At 43.0% G+C, this 20,726-nt stretch overlaps 1 protein-coding gene across 4 annotated transcripts in view; it reads left to right on the forward strand.

Annotated features, from left to right (window-relative positions):
* The window catches only part of CRADD (CARD and death domain containing adaptor protein), a 113,807-nt gene extending 93,852 nt beyond the window's left edge, over positions 1-19,955 (forward strand). For all 4 annotated transcript variants that reach the window (XM_032774906.2, XM_032774907.1, XM_032774909.1 and 1 more), the window contains one exon: positions 19,590-19,955. In XM_032774906.2, coding sequence (XP_032630797.2) covers positions 19,590-19,891 — 302 coding nt within the window. In that variant the 3' untranslated portion in view covers positions 19,892-19,955. The remainder of the gene's footprint in view (positions 1-19,589) is intronic.
* Positions 19,956-20,726: the final 771 nt, after the last annotated feature.

The raw sequence follows: 20,726 nt of genomic DNA on the forward strand, positions 1-20,726 counted from the left end.
TCAAATAAAGACACCATCCCTGCAATGAAGAGCCTATAGTCTAAGCAATCCTAGGATCAGAGAAAAGGAGAATGGGACTGGCCACTTCTCTGGTCAGCGAACCTAGAAGTACTGTGATGTCCTCCACACTTTTATTGCAAGCATACCCTCCATCCCAGGCCTTCTGCTTCTGGACTGTTTCCAGTCCTGCAGATTCCCTTTTATCAGCTCTTCCTGTAGGAAGCACTATAATGGGTGCCGGGGCTGCAGGTGCTGCTGCTTATCTGCTAGCAACATTGTGTGCGAGTGTTCGTTTAGTGCTGCTTTTCTCTCTCCCCCAGTTTCCCTCCTCTTTGTTGCAGTGACAGGCAGGAACAGGAACAGGATTGGAAATGAGGAGGAATTGAGGGAACAAGTCAGATTTTTGGGGCAGAGACCATGTTTTTGTTCTGTTAGTACAGCGCCTAGCACAGTGGGGTCATGGGCTGTGATTTGGGCTCCTCGACTTCTCCAGCAATACACATGACAATAAACCTTGCCCAGATCCACATATTTTGGGCACTGTACATTGCTCCATTTTCTTACTGGCAAGTGGGCAAATATATTAGCAACTTACATGTTTTTAATGTGATTCACCTGTGTCCTTTGGGGATCGATAGACAGCAGGGAGGGAGGCAGCACTGGAGGAGTGATGGTTTAGGACCAGGAGTACGAGGTAAGGCCAGCAGTGGGACGGTTTGGGCAGAGAACTATTGCTATCTGCTGCTGCCTGAGAGATCATAAGGCAATGAGATACCAACAGAGCAAGCATATAGGCTGCCAGTATTGTTAGTGTTCCAGGGGGGTTAATCCTTTAGGACCCTCTCACTGTAGTGGAACCCAGGACTAAGGAGATTAAGCGACAAAAGATGTAATAACGTTTGCTAACTCCCTGGGTGTCTCTCTCACTGGGTCACACACACACGTACGTACGTACATACGTACGTACGTTTCTGTTATGCCTGAAAAACAGGTTTGTAGTTTTCCATCACCAGCTGTTATACCAAGATCACAATTTACTTTGGAAGATATTGCAAGGCTATAATTTTATGGGTGGGTTTTCTGTGCTGTCGTAACTCATCAAAGTACACTTCAGTTAGTTCAGTTACAGGAATTCTGTGGTGGAGAAAAACAGTGTTAAAAAAACAAAACCCCAATGTTGGCATGAACAGTTTTTCAATATTGCATAATAGGCTGACTTCATTAGTCAATAACATTTTGGCTCTTCACCCACTGGAGTACGTTTTTGTGGGCAGAAGTCCAAACTACTTTCAGGGTTGTGACCTTATTGAATCCAGACTACCCCTGGAATGGAAAGAAAAGAGTAAGAATAGAATGAAAGGAATAGTGAAGTTACTGAAAATCCTAAGTGCTTCTGGATTAGGAGACAGAAAACTCAAGTCTTTGCATGGAACAGAGGAAGTTTTGTGGCCTGGGACTTGGGAAACCTGGGTTCAGTTTCCAGCTCTGCTACAGCCATACAGTCACAACCTATCTCTATCTCAAGGTCTCCCAGCTGTAAAGCTGGGGCTTTTAGGTGCTACTATAATACAAATACAAAATAAAATCATATGTGTACCTAGGAAGCTTGATTTGTGCTAATAGTTCCATCAAGGTTGAAGCTAAAAGGAGATGTGCTTTAGCTACAAGTGCTGCACAGATGTTGATGAAATTATGGACTGATAAAAAGATTGCATTTGGTACCAATGTGAAAAATGACCAAGCCAGTGTTTTGACAGTATTGCTCTATGATCTAGCAGCAGCTGCGTTAAATGAAACAGACCTCAGAAGGCTGGAGGCAGTAGAGATGAGAGTTCTTCAGTAGGTGACAGGTGTAAAATGGAGTGATTTTAAGACCCATGAGAAAGTCAGAAGGAGAGTAGAGTGTAATCAAGGAATGGGACTGATTGCAGTTGAAAAGATTACAATGGTGGGAGAAGGGGACACTGTAGAAACAGATAACAAGATACCAAAGAAAATTAATGCAAATGCAACCAAGGTCAGTCAGACCACTAACTAGATGGCAGGACATTTCATGCAGGGACGTGACCAGGTTGAGCTTAACAGATTGAACAAGCCATAGACAGGAACGAATGGTGATGCATTACTGCTGCCCACGTCTGTAAAGATGCATTGGGTTGAGAATTTATACAAATAATTATTAATAAAATACATACAAAACCCTACATTATGCTTTAGATTTCACAAGCACACATGCCAAGAAACACAAGGGTATGGTTCCTGTTTCAACTGTCCATCTTCTCTTTGTAGCATCTAAGCTCTTCAGGGCAGGGAACATCCCGTACTGTGCATTTGTACAGTGCATCATTTGCACAGTGGAGCCTCAAACTGCTACCATGCTACAAATAATGATGTGTAGACCATTCATGTGAACTTATTTTGATATGTAACATGTTCACATGCCACAATAATAGGCTCACTGGAAATTTTTTCATTTTTTTCATTATGGCAAAAAAATTATAATAAAACAAAGCATTTCTGTGTTGTTTGGAAGTTTTTGAGGAAAACATAGAGCAGTGGTCCCCAACCTTTTCGTCTGGCAGGCACCAGACGAAGGACTGTGGCGGTGGTCAAGCATCTGCCGAAATGCCGCCGAAATTCGGCAGCATTTCGGCGGATGCTTGACCGCTGGCCAGGACGCAGGTGCATTTAGTTGCCCCCGTGGACCCCATGACGCCCACAGGCACCACATTGGGGATCCCTGACGTAGAGCCTTACTCTTTTTTTTACTGTCTCTAGTCCTAACTCTAAAATCCAAGCCTAAAAACCTCTCAGCCCTAAGCCTTCCTGTGCCACCTCAGCTCACTCATCCCAAACCAAGTCACCTGCTCAGATGCAGCCTGGGGAAATGGGTGGGCTTTGCAACATGCCCTAATGGTCATCAAACTTGGGCCTCTGTCCAACCAAAAGTGGTAGGTGTGGGGTGAGGACTGTATTCCAAAATCTGGGTCCCTTAACAGAAAATACCCAATTACCAGCTGAACGTATCCAGGAATTGTGAGATCAGGTAAGCCCATTGGTCTCAATGACAAGGAGGAAATGCAAGGAAGAGAAGCAGTCTGAGTCCCAAACCATAAAAGGACAAATTCTGCACCCCTTACTCACATATCTGAGCGCCTCATTGGGCAGTCAGGTCCATAGATTTCAGTGGGACTATCTGTGGTGCAAAACTACTACTCCACATGAGCAAGGCTGTCAGAATCTGGCCCAAAGTAATCTACAGATTAAAACCAACACCCTGAAGTGCATCTAGAGACAAAATTGGAAGTTGGTGTAACCCGTGGAGCACAAATGTATTATGCACCTCACAGGAAGCTCTGCTAAAGTGAGCTGGCAGCTGCATTCTGTGTCAGCTGGAGTTAGAGTGGCCTGCAAGTAGCCCTTCAGACAGCGCATTGCAGTAATCTAGTACAAATAAATAAATAAAAAATGAATCATTGTGTCAAAGTACATATCCAGGAGGAGAAGGTTCCAGATGCCCACTGGGGCAAAAAGCATGACTGTTCTCTCAGCATCCATAACCTGTTTCAGATCCAGCAAAACCCTCTAAATGAAAAACCTGAGTAACAAGAGGTAGACAAACTTCTTCAGCTGTGGCAGCAGATATTACACATGCCATCTCCTCTGATTGTTCTCCCCAGGTCCAGCAGCTTTACCATACCTTCTTTCTTATTAGAGTTGATCTTAACCCAGCTAAGTATTCCTCTGAACAGTAGGCCTGGTCTACACCTAAAACATGGGTCTACCTAACTACATCACTCAGGGCATTGAAAAATTTCATGTCCTGTGTGACAGTTAGGTCAACCTAACTTCCACTGTAGATGTAGCTAGGTCGATGGAAGAGTTCTTCCATCGACCTAGCTAATCACCTTTTGAGGGGATGGATTTACTACAGCAACGGAAAAATCCCTTTGTTCACTGTACTATGTGTATACACCATAGCGCTGCTGTAGCGCTTGTAGTATAGATGTACCCTGAGTCTCAGGAAGTCACTGGGGAATGTCTAACACCTGCACCATCCATCTCCATCTAATACAAAACCAAACAAACAAGCTGTGTCATGCATTCTGAAGACATCCCAGTCCATGCTACTTCACTGTCTCTGCTAACAGCGTTACACTCACAGCAAATAGAAGGGGCGATAACATGGATTTTTTTTAATGGATTGATATATATGATAGAGGTTGAATAGTAGATAGTAAATCAGTAATGATGCAGTTCTGATTGAAATATTTGGATACTTACATTTGTGAAACTTTAGGAGTTCTCAGATGTTCTCACAGATAAGCAGGTGCTCACTGGAACAGTTGCAAACAATGAATCATATGATCCAAGGAACAATATCAGAGCAAACTCTTAGGATCGATCCTGCAGTTTACAGGGCAATGTGTGGGAGGCCCTTTGAGACTGTGCAGAGCCTCATTGACATCAGTTGGGGGTGGGGGGGAGACATAGAGGTCCATCCATGCATAGTCATTTGCAAGATTAGGTCTCTTTATTCAGAAAAATACGTACATATTATTCTATCAGCTGTAGCTCAAATAGCTAGCTGCCAAGTTAGTAAAATAGCCATTTCAATCTGGCACCTCAGATCAATAGGTTAGTGGATTTCCCAAATATCACTCCCAAATTTCATACTAAAGATGACTAGGAACAATTTATTATTTAAATGCTTGGAGTCTAATAAACGAATTAGTCTCTTATGAGCCAGCTTGCAGATGAAATTAATCAAATCAAGTAAAACAGAGAAATAAAAGTAAGTCACGGTTCCATGAGAGCTCTACATTAAGCATGTGTGGAAACCCTGACAATAATTAGAAGAGGCAGCAGGGTCCAGTAGTTCTTTGGACTGGGAGTCGAGCCCTGAGGCTCTAATCCTGGTTCTGCCACTGACCTGTTGTGCAAGAAGGAACAGTCTCACTTCACTAAAATCTGAACGTCAGTAAGTCACAGTGTGTACAATATTAATTTTGGTTTGACGCCTGTCAGCTAAAAGAACTTTGCCAGCCAAAAGCACTCTTCTAAACTCAGGTCCAGCTGTTGCACAGATCTTTAATTTTGACTTCTTAAACCCAGGCCAAAAAAGTAGCCAGTTCTGAGAAAAGATCTCTATAAGGAATGAATAATTTTATCAAGGCTAAATAGAATAGCCTACAGTAATACTTGGTTTAAATCCCCTAAGGGAAAAAAGTGAGATTAACTGCATTATATAACAAAAAAGCACTTAATAACTGGCAGTTATTTTTGTTGTTGCAAGAAAGAAACAGCTGCAGCTAAATCCAAAGCACATGATTTTTTCTGTTGAAAAGTTGCGTGTAGTCTTTGGAAATTTCCCTCTCTAGGAATGTCACTAATAGGAATTTCACTCTGCTTATTAAGAGTTTTTGTTTGTTTTTTTGAGTTAGGAGAGAAACAGCCTGTCGATTTTTATCATGATTTTTCCAGGCAAAAGAGCAATCAAATAGTGTTTGCTCAACAGCTTTGACAGGTGATGATAGGCCTTTTGAGATGAAGGTTCAAGGTGGGTAGAAGAAGTGATTTCCAAACCCCTAACGAAAGTCATATGATGAACTTGTCACATAACGGTTAAAACAATTATTCATCACTTCAGTTTTCCCTAGTTTACTACATACATAGGGGAAACATACTTTCAGTGCAGCCCCATCTACTTGGTGTGTGCTGACAGACGCTAAATCTGGTTCCAGTGGAACTAAAAGAAATCTAGTGTAGATATGCATGTACTTGATAGTTATCATGACAGGCAGCTGCTGACTGCTGTCACTATTTCTTATTTGTATTGTGGTAGCACTGGAGGAGATTTGATGTGGGGGAAAGGGTAGATTGGATTGGGGCCTAATCTGGAAAAGGACTGAACACCTCAGCTCCCCACTGAATTCATTAAGAGCTGCAGAGCTTCCAGAATCAGGCCATAACTGATTACATAAGTGTATTTTCACATAACTTTATTTCATTTCATAGCTGTTGTGTTAATTCTGCATTATGTCTGAGATTTTAAAATGCCCAAATATCAGAAAAGTCACTTGTGAGTCTCATACTAACTATAATTTATCTTCCTTGCACATATGTTTAACTTAGTACTAATGTATATCAATAATAATACCTAGCTCTTGTATAGCATTTGTAATCAGTAGATCTCAAGGTGTTTCACAAAGCAGAGACACCTTATTATTCCCATTTTACAGATGAGGAAATACAACCACAGAGAGGGGAAGTGACTGGTCCAAGGTCACCCAGCAGGCCAGTGATGTTACCAGGAATACAACCCAGATCTCCTGAGTCCTACTCCAGTGCTCTGTCCAGTTAGAGTGACCAGACAGCAAGTGTGAAAAATCAGGATGGGGGTGGAGGGTAATAGGTGCCCATATAAGACAAAGCCCCAAATATCGGGACTGTCCCTATAAAATCAGGACATCTGGTCACCCTATGTCCAGTAGACCATACTACAAGCTGGACCTCTATTCTCATGAAAAAGTTAGGGGGGCGTTTTCAGCGCTCCGGGGCTAAATTCTGAGGCAAACAGGAAATGCTATGGTAGCTTTAAGCACACTAAAAATGGTAGGATTTTTTTTGAATTAAATATAAAATGAGTAATATAATCTGTTCAGTCTTTCTTGTGTTACTGATTTTGAGATTAAATTCCATTAATTTTACACTGCCTCTAATATTTGGTTTTCAGTGTGCCACAGAACTTGGTTGGGACCAACATACCAAGCTCTGTTCTGAACCTGCACGTGCCTTCTTAGATCATAAATGCTTCAGGGCAAGGATGCCATGGTTAGTTCTGGCACCACCGGGTCTGCTTTCAGCTTTACATACTTCAGCTAGTAAAAAACAACAAAGCATATTTCTTAAAGCAGTGTAAAGTGGCCTTAGTGTAACTGAGTCAGGTCCACAATGTTTGTAATGCATAGCTACCCCTTTAAATAGGGAACAGGTAATAGAAGAGGTGAGGGAGTGTTTTCTTTGCATCTGTACCATTTTACTTTTATGCATTTGAGTCTAAACTCTGTAGACTCATGGATCTCTGTGTGTGTGTGAGAGAGAGAGACAGAGACAAATGATTAGAATTGATCATAAGCAACAGTTGGGAAGCAAGCAGTTGATGCTGTGGGTACCATTTTGGTGCTGGAGGTAAAAATTGTTGTAATCCTACTCTGTTTCTCAACTGTAGTTTACCATTAATTCAAATAATTTCTCTCTCTCTCTCATATCCAAAAAGGGTAAAGAGTCAGGATCATATAAAATCCACTAGGGATTTCCCTGTTCCTAATCTATTTAATATGGAAGAGGCTCAGATACTCAATTGGTGGTGTCCTATTTTTCTTGTTGAACTGTCCCTTTTCATAGGCACAGGCTTTGTTTTACTTCCAATTTAGCAAACAGGGTGGGCTCCTCAACTAGCCCCCCCCCACCTCTTCTGGTCCGTTTCCTCTTTGTAATCACCCCACGGGGTGCTCTTTTTTGTAGTTGGGGGTGCCATACGTACAACCTTCTTCTCCTTTACCCCCCGTAATGGCTGCCACCTGGACAGAACGCATGGCCAATTGGCGTTTTGTTTGATTTTTTTTTTATGGCGAACATGCTGCTGCGTATGCTGGGCACGAATGGTTACATTTTTGACGAGTTTCTAAAGGACCGGTACTTGCTTAGCCAGTGCTTTCAAGAGGGTGCATTTCACTTTTTCCACCTGGAAGTTCTGTTTTAAGGCCTGCAAATTGTTTTGGGCATAGGCTTGGGTTGCCTCCTGGTTAGCGATTTGCACTTTTAACTGCTCAGTTTCTACCAGCTGTCAGGTACACACTTCTTCCCTTCTCCCTAACTCCTCTTTCTGCCCTGACAGCATTTGATACCACATAGCCACTGCAGTTTATATTAATTTCACAGCTGCCCCTAGGTTTTTACCCTGTTGCTGTTTATAGTTGGCATACCGGTTTAATAAATTTTGCCAAGTATGCATGCCTTTTTGAAGCTCTGCCACGGAACCCCAGGGATTGTATTTGACTTTGATGAGAGCCCTCTCCAACCAGAAGAGGTCCTCACCCGCCTTTGAAAGAGGCAACAGGGTTTTGTTCCTTCTTGTTGCCTCCCACATGGTACGGGCATTGAGTTCACCAGCCTCCCGCAAGCCCACTGGCCCGGGCAGCTGGACTTCTGTGTCCACGCTCCCTAATGCCCGTGCATCCAGCCGTAAACCCATCGATGATGCCACCGCCCATGACTGCGGAACGCCTCAGGCAAATTGGTAACATAAATCTGTCACAGTTTTGGTGGAGAATTGCAGCGGGGGCCTGCAGATCACACCAACTGTTCGGCCCTTGGTATTTCAGGTTTGCTCTGTCCAGCACTGTTGGTATTTCATGTTAAAAATTTTTATGATTAAAGGTGTGCCCACCTTCAGCCGTAGTATGCCTGAGAAATGGAAAAAGGGTTAGCATTTCTCTCTCCACCCTAGTTAGCAGGGGAACTGTACAGGTGGGTATACCCCCAGTTGTAAAAGTCCCAGGTAAAAGGAGAAAAACTTAGTAATTCTCACTCCAAGCAAACAATTCTTGTATACACCCTCAGCCATAGCATGCTTGAGTTTAAAAAAAAACAACAAAAACTTAGGGTGCATTGGCCCGCGGTTAAGCTAAGTATGGTAAATATCTCTAATTATGTTGTGTTTTATTTTTCATGAATTACACCCAATGTTTTCCTGCCCCGACGCACACTCGGGAACAACTGACTGTATTCCAGACAAATGCCTCTTCCTTTACAGTGATGCAGCACACGTTTAATCTGAAAAAAGCTGCCTTTGTTACAGCCATTCAAATGGGGCATCTATGTCAACAGGAGGACGTGTTATGCTATGTTACTAATAAAACCAAAAGCCACTACTAGCTAATGTATGCAATTGTTGCTACCCTAACTATTTTGTTTGTGCTATATTTCTATTTATATAGAAAACCAACAGTAACCCTAGCCACCATGTCCGAGGGAAGGTGGAAACCTAAGCGGTGACCCCTCACAACAAAATGTTGACTCGGGATCAAGGGGGGAATGTCACAACCCAATGGCCGCCTCCCTCAGGGGGTCCGCTGGGGAGGCAGATCAGCACTGTATTTTGCTAATGCTGTTGCAAGGGTCGCAAGGCATTTTAGGAAGGGTTAAAGGTGTAAGTGTAAAGTAAAAAATTCCTTTGCAGGTTACGAGAGGCTGAAGGAGGAGGAAGGGAAAAGAAAATGGGTTAATGCGACAACTCAGCTCAGCCCAAAGATAAGACGCCAGCTCCAGTCCAAGGTCACTGCTCTCAAACAAACTCCATGCAGCCAAAAAGCCTGCAGCTGTACCTGGATCTTACCCAACCCCCCAAAAATAGGGAGACGGTGAAGGCCAGCAAGGGAAAAAACAACCGTCTCACATCCCTAATGCCAGTGTGCTTTGGGAATGCTGAAAAGGCCACAAAAAACTTGTTTAAACTGGTACAAAAAGCATAGAAAACAAAGGTCCCTAAACAAACCCCGCCCCCCAAAACCCTGAAACTCAAAACCCTCCTAAAAGCTAACACAAATCGGAGATGAACAGCCCACCCTGGACAGCCTGTGCACAAAACAAAACTCCCGTCCACCTCTTCCTGCCCTTCTTCATACGTTACACCCAGGCTTGGCCTGCCCCGGATACTGCATGTGTAAGTAAAAAAGTGGGTTAGGGCTTGAGGCACTAACGCTTTTTTCCTTCCTCTAAATAACATGAAAATATCCCCAGCACTCTGCTGTTATTTTATTATTTTATTAATAAAGCTTTAAACTCAGTCACTTAGTGTGCTCCGTCATCTCCTCCCCTAACAATCCTATGGCCTCAGCCTAATCATCTGATGCCTCAGGCAAATTGGTAACATAAATCTGTCACAGTGAGTGGGAGTAGAAAGTGCTAGATCAGACAGATTGTTCAGGAAAACTGCTTAGCTTTTAGAAATGGTTAGTGAGCTGCTGCTTTGTTTTTTAATTACTTTTAAAAAAATAAAAAAGAAACACATTACCAAGGATTTTGAATATATGGTATTTTGTCATGGTTTTGATGCATATAATATGTTCCAGGTTTTAATATTCTGGCTGCCACCTTTGAAGCTTCTATGCAATGATTAGCAAGTTAATAAGCTATACCTGAACTTTTAAATAAGCAGATTTTATTAAGCTGAAGTGGAATCATCCACATTCATGAATTACTCATAGATTCCAAAATTCTCTGCCATTTTTGAACCATTTTTTTTATCTTACCAGAAATGCATTTAGCTTCTCACAATCTAGTGTTTTCATACAAATATGGAAAGGAAGGAGATTGATAAGTGTCACGTTCTAATGTCCAACATCATTAAGTGAAATGTATTTACCAATTAGTACAGTAATGCTTGCAATATAAAGATTTTGGCATGAAGTGGTTCAAACTGATAACATAGGGGTGGATCCTGCTCCCATTGAGGCCAGTTTTAAAATTCCAAACGACTTCAGTGTTGCAGAATCATGGCTATATTGTAGTTCACAAATTTAGTAGCATTGTGTTAGCTTCAGATGTATTTACACTAAAAAGACAAAGAACTTCCTATCCTTTTATTCAGAATGTTTTGAAAAATATACTGATACTGATTATTTAGGTATTTGGCATATGCAATCCACTCAAGCCAAGTCACATTGTTCTTATCAACAGTGTTCAAAGCACAAAGACCTCCAGAAAGCTGAGTAATTTTGCTGTCTTCAACAATATGTCTCATGGTTTGTGGCTGTCCATGTTGATAAGAGTGAACTGTCTCTAAAACACCACCAAAATTCCACTGCAGCACAAATTCCATGTCTGGTATGAAATCTGTTCAGAAGGCTCCATTGCCTTCATGGTAAATCAAACCCAGGTTGACATCAAGTGGGGTCAGAGACAAGATCCTTATTTGTCACTTTCTCTGTAGACATGAAACTCTCCATGTGTCCTCGACCATAAGTTCCTCACCTGGAAAACTTATCTACAATGAGTGCTGTGAGGGCAGACAAACGTGGTGGATTAAATAAGTCTTTAATTAGCAGTAGATGTGGCATATCTCACAATTTTGTGGCAACCTTTGCTACGCTTTCCTCTCTGCAAACACTGGGTGGAGCAATATTGCAGAGAACTGGTAATCATAGTAGAGGATTAGATTTAAGTGTGCCTAAAATAATATGTGTGGTGGAATTAAGTTGTACATCAGTCATCTTTGTGTAAGACGAATGAGCCTGTACTGGAGCGCAGTACTGTGCCGTTGAATAGCAGAGTGCCAAGACTGAAGTGTGTAATGTTTGGGCATTGGCACCTCATGTCATTCCAGCCAGTTTTCATAGCAGGCTCTTGCACATTTTGACCTTAGTCACTATATTTGTAAGATGGTCACGATATATGAGAGTTCTATCCAATATGATGCCTAGATAGACTGGGTGTGGATCATGCTTTATTCTCTGACCATTAAGAACTATATTCAGCTCTCTGTCCATTTGTGTATGATGTAAGTGGAAGACACTTCAAACCATCTTACTTCCATTCGGTATCAGGTGCCACCGATGACAATAATTCACCACAGCCTCATTCAAGTTTGTCAAAGGAGCGTGACTGAGTGCCGAGGCATATGTCATCTGTATGAACAAACTTGTGAGACCCAGTATATGGCAGGTCATTTGACTATAAGTTGAATAATGTCAGAGATAATATTGCTACTTGTGGGAGGCCATTCTTTTGGTTCCTCTAAGCACTTTTTCTATCACTGATACACCCACGGAAATGGCAGTTTCTCAAAAACAGAGCCATTGCACATACTAACCAACTTGGCATAGTTCTAGACAATTTCACCAAAAGGCCCATGTGCCAAACCATACCTATGCCATGGTCAGGTCAAGGAAAACTGACACCAGTCTTCAGCTTATGGAAGTTGTAAGTGCCAGCACTTGATCACATGTACTACAACTGCGGCAGAAACCAGCTTGCTCTGGTGCCAGTATGCTTCCACAGGTGGAAAATCATTAAGTACAGTACACACTGCTGGCTGTGTGTGATTGGCATACAACATGATCCAGCACTGGTCTGGGCTGTAGTCTCAATTCCAACGTGATGAATGGAAGATACTGTGCTGCTTAGGGTCATGGACCAATGCGAGATCATTATTTGTTGCCAACTCCAACAGTTGTTTGCTGTTTTGGGTCTGCAGTCATATAACCACATTCGCTATGATGACTATTAAAGTTGCCAACGTTCACTACCGGATGCTTAAGGTTTGGGAGAACTTGTGGACCCCAGGTAGAAGCATTTCAAAGGATATGGCAAACCATATTTTATTTGTCTTCCATTTATATTAGCAACTTCGATCAGTCAGTTACAATACATGGAAATACTGAATATCATATTGATACTTGTCAGTGGCTGTGATTTCTGGTACTATACATATTCTGCATTTTAATGACTTTTTTGTTTGCATTCATCAGATTAGAAGCTATCCAGTTATATAGGCTTCATACCATCCTGAATTAATTCAGACATGAAAACAAGGGCTGCAGAGCAAAACTATACCTACTGTATATACTTAACTCAGCACTGTCCCAAACTAGCATAGTTTTCTCATTAAAGCCTGTGCTACAGTATGTTTGAGGGAATGGGGAATAAACAGGTAAGTGCTAACTGAACCTGTAAAGTATTATGCAAGTTTTGGAAGGCTTGTGTTGTTTTCCTCATTCTACTCTTGGTACAGATTCCATATTGCAATATAGTCTGTGTATTTAATAGGCCAGACTCTGAGCTTGATCACGCTCTCCAGCAGGCAGTGGAGTTACTCTGGATTTTATACTGAGGTGTCACTGAGAAAAGAATCTGGCCCATAGTTTTTGCAGATAGCTTTTCCATCGCCAGGGTTTTCCAAAATACTGATTCCATTCTGTAATTCAATGAAAAGGGAGTTTCCACTTACAGGTTAGCTAATTCTTGGCAGCAATTATGAGACAGGACTACAAGCAGATATCCTTATACTGGGTTATGAGGAGTAGGTGAAACTAAGTAGTGACTGAAAACCTCTTCCAAGGGAGCAGTGAGGAGAGATTAGGGCAGAGCCTGTCAAAATCTTGCATCATGGACATGTTCTCCAAGGTGAAGAAATGTTACTCCTTGCTCATACATGGAACAGCAGAGACAGATTGCTATACACAGCGACACCTGCAGGGGGTTCTGTACCTTCTAAAGAATGTTTTAATCTGTACTACTTTAATTGACTTTGATAAGGAAAACTTTCTAACATATCCAACCTGTTTTGCCTAAGTTCAAATATTACTGCATCTAAATCCATTTTCCTTGATCCTTGAAATACTTTTCCAAAACCCATTGATGCCAGTGGAAAGACCACCATTGATTTGAATGGGCTTTGGTTCAGACTCTTAGATCGTGTTAGTAAACAGGGTGGAAAGGGGGGTGGTATGTACATACATAATATCTTCCTATTCCAGACTATATGATTTATTTGGAGCTGTTGAAAAGTGCCATTTTTCTTCCTTTGAGCAAGTTCAATGTTTCATTTGCACAAAGTCAGAAACTGGGAGATAGTCTGGGTAATTTGTCTGACAGCATCAATGTTGAGTAATTTGAGCCCTTTGAAGTTTACAATAACTGTAACATCACTGTAATATTTCATTCTCATTGTCAAGTATTTGCAAAGTGCAAACAAAGGGCTTGGTGCTGTACATAGTACACATTCACTGTGCAGGGCTGCCCAATATCATGCATCTCTCAGGACATGTATCTGACAGTCCAGTCACGCATTTCCGCATGGCAGCCTTGAGCTCATGCGTTTGGATATGCTGCAGGGGGCTACAGGCATTTGCCTGTAGTTCTGCCTGATGGAACAGGGCCAAGAAGGAGCAGCCAGGAAGAGAAGCTGGGAAGGGTGACAGCACAAGAGGGAGGCCTGATACCAGCCTCAGGTTGCCCTCAGAACAGACCAAGCTACCCCATCCCCAGCAAAATTCCCTTCCCCATCCCCCACTGCTCCCACGGAGCCCCGGAACCTTCTATTCCCTACCACCACCTCTGCCAGGTGCCCCCACCCAGGAGCCACAACACCCTCTATCCCCCTACCTCCAGAGCTCCCAGCTCACTCTATCCTACCCTGCAACAAGCAGCACAAGCACGTCTTACCTCCTCTGGGAGGTTTCCTGTCCCAGGGGCCCAGCACTCTGCTCTCCTGCAGAACCAATCATCACAGCACCCCCCTCCCCATGCTTCCTACTCAGATTTTGCTGCCCCCACCCAGCTACCAGCCAGAGCTGCCAAATTCTGTTCCAGTCTATGCCCTGAGTTTACAGCTACATGCAAATTATTTGCTATTAGGAACATTCACTCTATACATAATTTGTATAATATATCACACCTGGAGCAGGACAGAACCTGGCAGCTTTGTGTGTGCCAGTTCAGTACCCGCTGTTAGATCTGTGATGTGTTTCAGTTAAGCAAGTGTATAGGCCTGTAGGAGGCTGCAGGGAGAGCAATTTGTTGTTAAATTCCTTTTAAAAATGAAATGTGTCTTCCGAATGTGACGGGCTGTTGGCTCACTCGATTTGTCAAGTGAGCAGATTTGCTGTGGAAGTGACTGAGAGATGAGAAATGTTGAGCCCCAGGCTGCCTTTTTTGTTTAGCACTTTTCAGGGAAGAACTGTGCTCTGAGTGAAGGCCAGAGAATACAGTCATCACTGAGAATACTGATAACACTTGCTGTGAACTCTGTGGGAATTACGCACTTCCTAATGACTTCCAACAGTCTTGGGAATGGAAGACCGGATCCTTGGCCCTGATGAGTGGCAAAAACCAGCACTAAAGCTGACTCGCATGGGCAGCTGGGGAGTCCCCTGACATACGAAAATCTCAAGGTGGCATAAAGCCTGCTTTGGTTAGCTTTATGCCATCTCTCCTCACTGCCGTTGGCACAGGGGATTACTGGAATGCTTCAATGACCCATGGCTGTAAGTCAGAAAAGCCCTGAGGAGCAAGGGAATTCACAGGTGGCATCCTGTCATTTTGCCCCACTTAAGGCTGTGCTGTTTGGATTAGTAAGAGAGAGCCACGTTGTGTCTGTGTACGCGTTTATGGGATGTTCTGTTTAGATCCTGATTCTGTTTGCTTTCTGCTTTCAACAGCATGGTACCATCCTCCTGTCTATGCACTGGTCTGGAAGCTCAGGAACACCCCCTATCCCTCCACCTCTGATCTTGCACCACTAAAGTTAATGAGAGCTTTGCCATTTCAGCATAGAGCGTCTTCACCAGATGCTCTACAGTGGCACAGCTGCATCTAGTGTAGACTATCCCTTAGAAATGGGAGCAGACAGGGCTTTGGAAGGTGTGATCCAATTTGCCTGCATCAGGACTGAAAGAAAAGGATTGAGTTTGATCCTTGTTCATTGAAATTTGCTATATGGCCCCAACCAGTTAGGCTCACTAAAGCGCACTGAAGTAGTATTTAAGGGATACTTCGTAGTTACTACAAATTACTTGTAGTATCTGAACAATATGTTAAAGACTAAGGCTCAATTGTATAGCAAAATTTCACCCTCAACTGAAATGCCTTTTGCTTTTGTAAACAGTAATAACAATAAACCTCAACCCTTTTATGTAACTTAGAATTTGCATCTAAAATGGCCTACTTAAATATTTCTCATATAAGAAACAACCATTTTTAGATATCTAGATAAAATTATCTATCTATCCCAAATGTTGCAATAACTATGTGCCACTATATATGAAAAGAATCAGCACAGAGTATAAATGGGACTCAAATACAATGCTTTGTATTAAATATAACATCGGCTAACATCCAGAAACATGTGCACCCATATTAGTTTAAAGATTTACTGGATGTTTTATTTATGATGATGATGATGATGATGCTTATTTATTTTTAAAGGGCTGATAACATGCTGAAGGCAAGATACTTGTGTGATGCTTCCCAGGGGTAGAGTTGCGGGCATCTCACTACCGCATCTGCTCTTAGCGTGAGGAAGCCTTGTCTGTGCTTGGCATGGTTCAGCTTTCCAACACCACCATCAACTCAAACACTTCCTTAGTCTTTGCAGGCCTCACTGCTACCTGCAGAAGTAGCAATAGTCGCTCCCAAACCTTGAGCCCTCCAATCTCCCTGGAGTGTCCAGCCCGCGTCCACTGGACACTTGCCGTATACACAGATTCACTGTTTCCAGAGAAACAGTACATGCCAGCTTACCAGATGTACCTTGGATCACCGCTCTGCTTAATGCAAAGCAATTAGCTATGTTTATAATTAGGGACCTACACCATTCACGCATGAAAAACACATCAGTGGCTGCGAAATCTGGCTCCCCACCCCCCCGTGAAATCTGTATAGTATAGGGTAAAGCACACAAAAAGACAGATTTCATGGGGAGACCAGCGTTTCTCAAATTGAGGGTCCTGACTCAAAAGGGGGGGTCACAAGCTTATTATGGAGTCACGGTATTGCAACCCTTACTTCTGTGCTGCCTTCAGATCTGGGTGCTGATAGCAGTGGCTGTTGACCAGGTGCCCAGCTCTGAAGGCAGCACCTGCCAGCATCAGCACAGAAGTCAGGTGGCAATACCATACCATGCCATCCTTACTTCTGCACTGCTGCTTCAGAGCTGGGCACCAGAGAGTGGCAGCTGCTGACTGAGGGTCCAGCCTGCAGGCAGTAGCGCACAAGTAAGGGTGGGGGTGCAATACCATATCATGCCATCCTTACTTCTGTGCTGCTGCTAGGCAGCTGCTCTGCCGTAGCAGCATAGAAGTAAAGGTAGCAGTACTGCAACTCCCCCTAGAGAGTAACCTTGTGGACCCCTCCCAACTCCTTTATGGGTCAGGACCAATCAATTATAACACCGTGAAATTTCAGATTTAAATAGCTGAAATCATGAAACTTATGATTTTAAAATCCTATGTCTGTGAAATTGACCAAAATGGACTGTGAATTTGGTAGGGCCCTATTTATAATGAAATTAAGTAATAGTTATTTAAAAAGTACAGAGACTGAGTAGTAGCAAGTAGAAGTAGCGGAAAGAAATGGTTACCTATAAAACAAAATCATAATGCTCATCCTAAAGCTTAGACTTAATTACTAAGCTATTCTCGTGTCTTAGGCCAGGTCTACACTGCGACTTTAAATCGGTTTAATGCGCGATATACCGATTTAACGCTGTATCCGTTCACATGAACGTCGTCATTAATATCGATTTACCGCCTCCTTAAATCGATTTCGAACTCCCCAAACAGAGGAGTAGCGCTAAAATCTGATAGTGATAACTTGGATTAGGGTTCGTGTGGACGGAAATCGACGTTATTGGCCTCCGGCGGCATCCCAGAGTGTGCCCCCCCATGCAGGGCCGGCTCCAAGCACCAGCTAAAGAAGCAGGTTCTTGGGGCAGCCAATATCAAGGGGCGGCACATCCGGGTCTTCAGCGGTAATTTGGTGGTGGGTCCATCAGTCCCTCTGGGAGCAAAGGACTTGCTGCCGAAGAGTGGAGCAGTGCGATCATGCTGCTGCAGCTTTTTTTATTTTTATTTTATTTATTTATTTTGCCGCGTGGGGCGTCAGAAAACCTGGAGCCAGCCCTACCCCCTTGTAATACCTCATGACCCCTTAGTGGTTGTGACTCCCAGTTTGAGAACCCCTGGACTAACTGCTAGATCAAAAAAAAAACAAAAAAAAAAAAACCCTGTAAATGGGGGATCACTGTCCACTGGGAATATTTCTATTAGGATCGCCCAGGAATCTTTTAATGGCCCACTGTTATTCAATATTTCTATTAGTGGTCTAGGAAGGAACTATAAAATCATTGCTGGCAAAGTTTGCACTTGACAAAAACTGGTGAAATGGCAACTAATGATAAGGACAGGTCAGTTCTACAGAGCAAGTTTGATTGCATGGTAAGCTAGGCTTGTTTGAAGTACATATATTTTAATAACAATTATATGCATGAACGTTAGGTCACACTGAGTGTAGATCAGACTCATAGAATGGGGGATTATATTTTGGTAACCAGCAACACATAAAAGATTTAGGAGTACTTGTAGATCGCCAACTGAACATGAGCTCACAGTGCAATGTGATCATTGGGCATATAAATAGGGGAATAAGAAGCGGTATGGAGATTTTTCTACCATGGTATACAGCCTTAGTGAGACCATTACTGCAATACTGTGTCTACTCATCATGGCCACGGTTCAAAAAGGACATTGACAAATTGGAAAGAGATCAGAAATGAGCTGCAAGAATGATTTGAGCATGCCTAATAGGCAGACAAAAGAAGCTCAATGTATTTAACTTAAAAGAGGATGGTTAAGGGATGATCATGCTCTATAAGTAACTCCCTGGGGAGAAGATTTCTGACAATAGATGGCTCTTTCATATAACAGACAAATGCATAACAAGATCCAATGGCTGGAAGCTGAGGCTAGACAAATTTAGACTAAAAGTAAAGCACAAATTTTTAACAGTGAGGTTAATTAAGCATTCAAACAAGTTATCTAGGAATGTGGTGGATTCTTCGTCCGTTGATGTCTTTAAGGTTGGATATTTTTCTCAAAGATATACTGTAGTTAAACAAGGAATTATGGGCTTGACGCAATTATTGGCTGAAATTCTATTGCCTGTGTTTATGCAGAAAGTGAGACTATAATGTTCCCTTCTGCCATTAGCAACTAGGACATAAAATCTGGCCAAATTTTTCACAAGTGACTGGTGATTTTGAGTGCCCAGCTTGATACCTTAGAGGGGCCTGCTTTTCATGAAGTGCTGAACCACTCAGCCTCTGCTCGGGGATCTCAAGTTAGGCACCCAATATCACCAGTCAGTTTTGAAAATCTTGGCCTCTTAGGGTATGTCTACTCAGCCTGTGACAGCAAGCCTCGGACAGACTCAGGCTAGCAGACTCGCACTAGCACTCTGAAACTAGTTGTGTAAGCACTGAAGTTGCCGCTCAGGCTCTGAAGCCTCGGAAGGGGACTGAGGGGGCTTCCGAGCCAGAGCTCCAATCCAAGCCACAATTTCAAAGTGCTGTCTACACAGCTCTTTTTGGAGTGCTAATGTGCTGGAACAATTTGTATAGTGGAGGCACAGAGCCATTGAAACACACTGTAAACGCTGTATATGGCAGCACCCCGAGCACCTCTAGTTCCAGCACCTATGCTAGTGTGAGCCCTGCTAGCCCAAGTCTGTCAGCACGGGCTGGGAGGCTTGGTTCCACAGGCTCTGCAGACATATCCTGAGTAGTATCACAATGTCTAGGTTTTTTATTTTCCTAAATCTCTGAGTCCTATAACAAAGTTTGTTTATCACTTTTTTTTTTTGGTAATGAATCCTTCCGTTTTAGATATGTTTTGTTCCCTAAATTAATTCAGTCTTTAACCATAAAGCTTAATCCTTTTGTTGAAGCTTCGGACTGTATTAACCTTGCCCATTTATTTGCCCAGCATATTGCCTGGTGATGTATGTATGCTTTTTTTTTTTTTTTCCAGATGATGGGTTAACTGGAATTCCACCAGACATTTTGAAGAACCCCCCAACAGATCAGCAGATTAACAAACTTGCCAGGAGTCTGGGGCCTGAGTGGGAGCATATTGTACTGTACCTGGGTTTGTCACAGAATGACATCTATAGATGTAAAGTCAATCATCCTCACAATGTGCAGTCGCAGATTGTGGCTGCATTAGTCCTTTGGAGACAGCGTTTTGGAATCAAAGCCACAATCCAAAGTCTGCACACCAGTCTGATGGCCGGAGAAGTGGATCCTTCTGTGATCCAGCATATGCTTGAGTGAAGTCTTGTTGTCGATTGGTGGCTCTTGAGTTTTTTGCTAAATAAAATACACTGCATTCACTGAACCACGTATCAGTGTTCTGATGTCTCTTAATTAGAAATCGAGGAAATGGCAGACAAGCAGCTTGGGTAATTTTATTAGTCTGTGCTTCCTTGTAACTTTCAGTTCTCTATGGGAGGTTTTGACGTCTCTTATTATTACATGTATGCCAGATTATTTTTTAACAGGCTTTAAGAAATTATCTCTCTTTTTGTTCACTTTTATACTTCTTCCAATGTTATGTAGTTAAGAAGGCATTGACGCTTAAAGTTTGCTAGAGTCTTTGCAAGCAGTGAGTCACATCCTGAGAGGTGCTGAGCTAATAGTAATGGGAGGTTGTTGGGCACAGTGTCTCCCTTAGGACTTTGTCCATTGTTATTGTATTATTTAAGAATACTCTAAGGCAGGGGTGGGCAAACTACAGCCTGATCCGGCCTGCCAGCCATTTTAATCCAGCCCTCGAGCTCCTGCTGGGGAGTGGGGTCTGAGACTTGACCCACTCCAGCTGTGGAGCAGGGTCAGGGGCCACTCTGCGCGGCTCCCAGAAGTAGCAGGATGGCCCCTCTCCGGCTCCTACACATAGGGGCAGCCAGGGGGCTCTGCTCCGCACGCTGTCTCCGCACGAAGCATCACCCCTGCAGCTCCCATTGGCCAGGAACTGCAGCCAATGGGAGCTGCAGGGACAGCACCTGTGGACCAGACAGTGTGCAGCAGAGCTGCCTGGTTGCACCTCTGCATAGGAGCCAGAGGGGGGACATGCCGCTGCTTCAGGGAGCCGCTTGAGGTAAGTGCTGCC

Source organism: Chelonoidis abingdonii, chromosome 1 (assembly GCF_003597395.2).
Source record: "Chelonoidis abingdonii isolate Lonesome George chromosome 1, CheloAbing_2.0, whole genome shotgun sequence".
Taxonomy (NCBI): domain Eukaryota; kingdom Metazoa; phylum Chordata; order Testudines; family Testudinidae; genus Chelonoidis; species Chelonoidis abingdonii.